Raw genomic sequence first — 6,127 nt, forward strand, 5'->3', positions numbered from 1 at the left:
TTTAGGTCATAGTAAGAACATTTCAAGAGGAGGAGAATCTGAAGGACAGTCACAGGAGAGGAGAGCGTGGGAAGAGTGATAAAGCCAAAGAGCAGGCAGAGAAGTACAGAAAGGACAATGGGAGTTCCAGAGAGAAACAAGACCAGAAAAGAGACCGAACTGTCCACAAAAGAACCAAAGAAAATAAGGATTCATGGAAGCGATGAGAGCAGAAAAGCTGGGGCAGCAACTGAAGTCCTGGACATGACGGGGCTGTATGGTTTAGAAAAGAAATATATGAACAACAAAAAGGAACAGAAGAAAAATATAATACAAGTTATCAGAAACAAAACTAGCAAAAGGTGGAAGAACAAAATGCATGAGAAAGGGGGGTCACAAAGATCTGTGAAAAAGGGAGAGAAGTTCAGACATTTTCTAGATGGTACTATTGATCAACCTGTGGCATTTGAAGACTGCTCAGATATCCAAGGTGAGCTCTTCTTACATCTCTTGTTTATTGTGATTGCTAAAAGCTCATACATCGATTAATTCATTCATCTGTGTAATGTTAGAAATAACATGTTGATATTAAAGCAGTAGTGTCATTAGATCTTTGCATGCTTCCTCTCAACTCAGAGACTGATTATAGCCAAATGCAAAATGATTGAAGTTGATTGGAGCAAAATGATTGAAGTTAGTCACATTACATTCAAGAAAACAGTGACAGGAAGGAGGTACAAGAGCAAGATGTCTGTATTCCACTCAAGCATTATCTTTAGGTCTACATCCATGATGAGTTGAACTGATGTTGTAGATTTTACTGATTTTTATCATCCAAATGGATCACCTAATGATTGAGGCAAGAGGCTGTTAGAAAGCTCGAGTGATCAATCATAAAATTACAGATAGTTAGATTTAAGGTATAGCACACTGAAGACTTAAGGTTGAAACATTTGTGGTGCCTATAGTCCCATTTTTTAATAAAGATGTTGTAAATCTTAAATAACTTTTAATAAAAGGTTCCCAACCATTTTGTGACCCCTTCAAATGAAGTAATGTCTACTAACTACCCTTGTCACAGTGCACGTGTAAATGAGTTGTGAACAGTTTCACCAGTGGTTTTGAGATTGTTCCATTTGTCCCAATTTATGGAGGCCCGAAAAAGACAAATATTTGGTATTTCACAAGAAAAAAACAACTTAAAATCAGAAAAAGGTACTACTGATCATTCTTGCTCTGTTAATCATCTTGCGACCCCTTAAGGCTCCTTTACGCTGTGTGATTTTAGGATATCTGAGACATAAGTTAACAGTCGTGAGAGAAACCGATAAAATGCCACTATAGACTGTCTCAATGAGATTAGTACCTGGATGTCTCATAATTTCCTGCAGTTCAGTCATAACATAACTGAAGTCCTGGTCTTTGCACCAAATCAGTCCTTTGACAGTTTTCAACAGCACTTGGGTTCTAACTCATCGTAGGCTCCAAGAAACCTCATTGTCCTTTTTAATTCCCAGTTAAACTTTCGGAAATATTTAACTCACTTACTCAGTCCGACTATTCTCATTTATGAAACATTGCCAAACTGTGTCCCCTCTTACCCTTCCAACACCTTGAACAAATCATCCACTGCTGTATCTCTTGATACCTTGACTATTGTAATGAACTTTATTCCTATTTAGGCCAAGATTTCATAGCACGTCTACAACTAGTCCAAAATTCTGCTGCAATTTTACAAACAAAAATTCCATGTCACTCTCATATCACCCCCGTGCTGGCTTCATTATGCTGGTTTACTTTGAAATTTAGGATTCGTTTCAAAATCCTTCTAACAACTCAAGGCTCTACCGAGTTTGTAGATGTGTCAGGACCCCTTCAAGGGGACTACAGGTTGAGAACCACTTTTTAAATTCATTGAACTCTGAGAAAAAACACAGACTTATACTGTGGTAGAGTTAGTTTACTTCTACATTCAAGTACTCTGTAGATTATTTGCATGCATTTGCTATTGCTGTATAATTCTATCTGAAGTCTGATTTTTTTCCATCTTGCCTTTTCCATGGTGACTGAATGTCCCCAGTGGCTGTTCAGGTGTTGTACATAAAGTTTAACACAATATATTGTGTTAATTTAATACTATATTTAGAGTATTAAAATTAGGAAATGTAATATTGGCTCTTTATAACAAGTCTACCTTTTAAAGAAAGAGTCTCTATCATTTGCAAAGATACTGTTACCACGTGGTCATCACATGGGTTATCAGTATAATAAGAGTTAAATATTAAAATTCCCTCCAAGTTTCCCGCCGGACCGCTTATCTGCTGGGACTTCCTGTCCCACCCACATTCTCGTGTCGCTTCCGGGTGGCCGCACAAGATTCATCTAGCGAGTCGTCGTTATCTCAACGCTGTAAACAAAAGTTACTAAACGGTTTAGCTCCCGCGACACATTAAAGGAAAAGACATGCATATCAAAACAGGTAAGTTTGTACAACTTTTTTGACACATTTGACAGAAATTCCTCACTTTTAGAGGTGTTATTTTGTTGTCTTGTCACAGTACTAGCAGCGTTGCTAGTGGTATCGATAGCTGTCTGCTTGCCGCTTTGAATGGAGGGGTTACGAAACTTTGACTTCGGCTAACGTGCTAGTTAGCCTTGAATTTCTTGATATGGTGCAAATGAAGCCATCTCCCCGGCGGCAGCTGTTGGGACGCTGTTGAACTACATCAACCATGTCGTAACGGCAGAGGAATAAAACCGTCGAGTTTAATTCGCTGCACAATGACGCTGCTAATTAAAGTTTGCTAGCACCGGCGCTGGCTGCCAGCACCGCAGACATGAATCATAACACTTTGTTCAATCCAAAAAGACGCTAATAACACCGATAAGTTACTCTTTTAGTCAGAAACTCGGAAATTTGTACAGTCAGCTAGTTTATAGAAATTTCCGTCACGGTGTGTGAGACGGGCTCGCAGGGCTGGTGAGCTATCTCACCCGTTTTATGAATTGTGGCGCTTCCCGGGCCGGGTGTACTCATTTGAGTGTTGCCCCTACATCTGTGACCCTATAAACCGCCTATTGGGAGTTTCACCCTTAGTACCCCCGACGAAGCACTTACTTGAACAAAAATAAGTAAACCTTCCCGTAAATAGTTAACCAGTCATTCCTTTTTCATGATGAGTTATCAGTGTGACAATGACACAGATTGTTGTGTAACATTTGTACAAGATTACTAACAGGTGATGTATGGTGACATGTATTTTGTTAGTAAAAAACTCAGTGGGATATTTCATAAATTATATACTTTATTAAAATCCTAATGTATATAGAATATAGGCTTGCCACTAATGATTATTTTCATTACAAGTAAATTAGATTTTTTCTAAAGGTAATTTAGTCTATAAAATGTCAGAAAACGGTGAGAAATATCTAAGTTTGGAACTTGGGAGAGCCTGGGCTTTGGTCTTCATGTTGCTATTTTGTTTCACCTACAATGACATAAACACAGGAAAAGAAGCAAATGCACACATTTGAGAAGTTAGTCATGGATTGATTTTGCTTGATAAATGTCTTAATTGGGTTGCCAAAATTGTTGGCAAGTAATTGTGTGTCAATGGATTAAGTAACTAATTTATTGAGCATTACTACTGTCCACCCAATCACTGGAACAATATTGGCTTTGCAATTTGTCATTTTAATACTGTCAGCAGCAAACACTCTGCATATGAGATGTTTCACTCCAGCTGTTCCATCATCTTAATTCAATATCAGGCGATCTTGTTCTTTTCTGCACAACTTGGCAAATAGGCAGCAATACAGGCAACTGCTGTTCTGCCTAAACTCAACTGGCACAGTGAAGTCACATGAAAATGTGTCGTCCATCCCTGGTGTTTGCTTATATGAAGCAGTGCAAAGATCCTTTTATGAGCTAATGCCAAGTGAAGAATCATTTAGTGTGAGACACCTGTTTGTATACACACAAGATGCTCTGGCAACAAACCGATACGAGAATGTTATTAAACGAGAGCAGCACAGTGATTTGTGATGTTCACAGTTGATTGCCGTTTCTTAAGGCGTAACCTAAATGTTCTCCCCTTTTATAATTTGTGTCACAGAGTAGACTAATCACAGAGAACTGGAACTTGTTTCTGGTATTTGTAAAGCATATATATTAGTATGTTCAAACAACACGTGACAACAGCAGATATTTTACCAACATGTTAACACCTCTCTTTCAGGTACATGGGAAGCCAGCAACAGTGTGTGTGAGTCTGATACCCTGTGTGACCCAGCAGTCCTTGTTTCAGCCACTAACTCTGAGCCACACATTCGTAACCGCCGCCTGTCCCCTGGCTCAGGAAACTGTGGAGGCGGTGGGGGTGGAGGCTGCATCTCAGGAGGTGACCAGCAACCCCGGCAGCTTTCACCTGAAGGTGACCTGATTGGACCTGGTCACACACACGCCTTCAGCTTCCGCAGGGAAAAAGAACGCAAGGGTCAGCAGCACAAAGGGCGCAGCCTCCGTAGGGAAAGTCAGAAGGGGGTCAGCCGAGTAAGTGAGCGGCCACAAAAGGTTAATCAAAAGGAAAGGTGGGTGGAGGACAGTCTGTCACTGCTCAAGCCCCCTCCTGCCTTCCCAGTGCAGGACAGCCCCGCCAAGCTGCAGCCTGCTGTCAGCTACGCTTCCAAGGTGAAATCTGGAGCAGCAGGTGGAGTGCTGGAGGAGGACCGCCCCGCCATTGGTGTGCTGCTACAGAACCAGTGGGGTCTCAGTTTCATCAGTGAGGTGAGGCCAGTCACAGAGAGCACCAGCCCTCGCCCTGCTGTCAGCACCCTCCCACCTCAGCCCACAGACGATAAACAGTCAGAAGACCTACAGCCTGACACAGTTCTCACAGTCCAGGCCCCTGGAGAAACACCAATTCAAATCACTACCGCCGTCACCCCAAACACACGCCCAGAGGTGGATGAGAGTAACGGGAAGTTGCTGCTGAGCTGTCGCCATCTAGTGGAGGCTTTGAACTATCATAATAGAGGTGAGCACTGCAGGGAGCTTTGAAAACACAGTGCTGGGGTTTTATTTTGTTTTTTTGTTTTTTAAATTTCCATTTCAGTACATTGGCTCTAATGATTTCTCATTTTTTTTTTCTCCTCAGAATGGAATGCAATCTGTAACAGACAGAAAAAAGGTAAGTTCACTCAAAGAGTAAAGTGGTTGGTGCTGTCCTGATGCTTCTCAGACACAATTGTGGGCAAAGTTTCCCCTTTACATTGATTTGTTTTTTTTTGTTTTTCAGATCCAGAAAGGATTGTCTGGTACAAGGACACCCAGGAGCACCCAGCCTAGCTGTGTGAGAAACCCAAAGCATATATAAATACATACAACACATGCCTACATGCACATTAAAACAAGTAAAGATGGACAACTTTTTGAGTCCCGTTCACACACATACACACTGCACTCAGGATGATGTCTTCACGCAAAGCCACATTGAGACACTTTGGACTAACTCCTCTGAGATCTTACAGCAATGGACTTTTTATAACGCCTTACAGAGAGCCTGCCTTAATTAATCAGACGTGTTTTCATCACCTCTCATTACCATTTTTTTTAGCTTGTATGTGTAGAGCTGGTCTTTTTTTTTTTTTTTTTTTTTTTTTTTTTTAAACAATATCTGAGGAACTGTAACTCGCCCCCCCCCCTTTTTGAAAGCTGCAGTTTTATCAAACCTTTTTCCTCTGTAAAGCGAGTGGTCAATCAAGCACTTTGTTAAAAAAATCTGTTGTGACCAATCCATGTGTGCGAGAAACCCTCACCAGAGTGATTTAGCTTTCCCCCCTCTCGATTATAAAGTGTCTTGTTCCTGCTTGGTTTGATGGTTCATGTATGCAGAGGACTTCTGAATCCGTGTCTTCAGTTTACAGAAGGGTGTAATCAAAGGCACGGTAGAGTTCACCCTTTACCTGTCAAATCATAATGCTGTGTTCCTTTCTTTGTTTTTATTTGGTTTTCTTAATCGGGTGAATGTTACTCATGAATCCATAAGGGATCTCACCATGTCCAGTATGTTGATTTTTGAAAAGAAAATATATTGAATAAAAAAAATTTACACTGGAGAAGGAGGAGGAATGTAAGTGAACGGTATTG

General features: G+C 40.8%; 1 protein-coding gene across 1 annotated transcript; it reads left to right on the top strand.

The window, feature by feature from the left end:
- The first annotated feature begins 2,294 nt into the window (after positions 1 to 2,294).
- Positions 2,295 to 5,629, top strand: si:ch211-214j24.10 (uncharacterized protein LOC558894 homolog). Its single transcript, XM_040153203.1, has 4 exons — positions 2,295 to 2,458; positions 4,218 to 5,015; positions 5,136 to 5,168; positions 5,277 to 5,629. Exons 1-4 carry the CDS (start codon positions 2,443 to 2,445, stop codon positions 5,324 to 5,326), a joined length of 897 nt encoding a protein of 298 aa, XP_040009137.1. The 5' UTR covers positions 2,295 to 2,442; the 3' UTR covers positions 5,327 to 5,629.
- Positions 5,630 to 6,127: the final 498 nt, after the last annotated feature.

This window comes from Xiphias gladius, chromosome 2 (genome assembly GCF_016859285.1).
Source record: "Xiphias gladius isolate SHS-SW01 ecotype Sanya breed wild chromosome 2, ASM1685928v1, whole genome shotgun sequence".
Lineage (NCBI taxonomy): Eukaryota > Metazoa > Chordata > Actinopteri > Istiophoriformes > Xiphiidae > Xiphias > Xiphias gladius.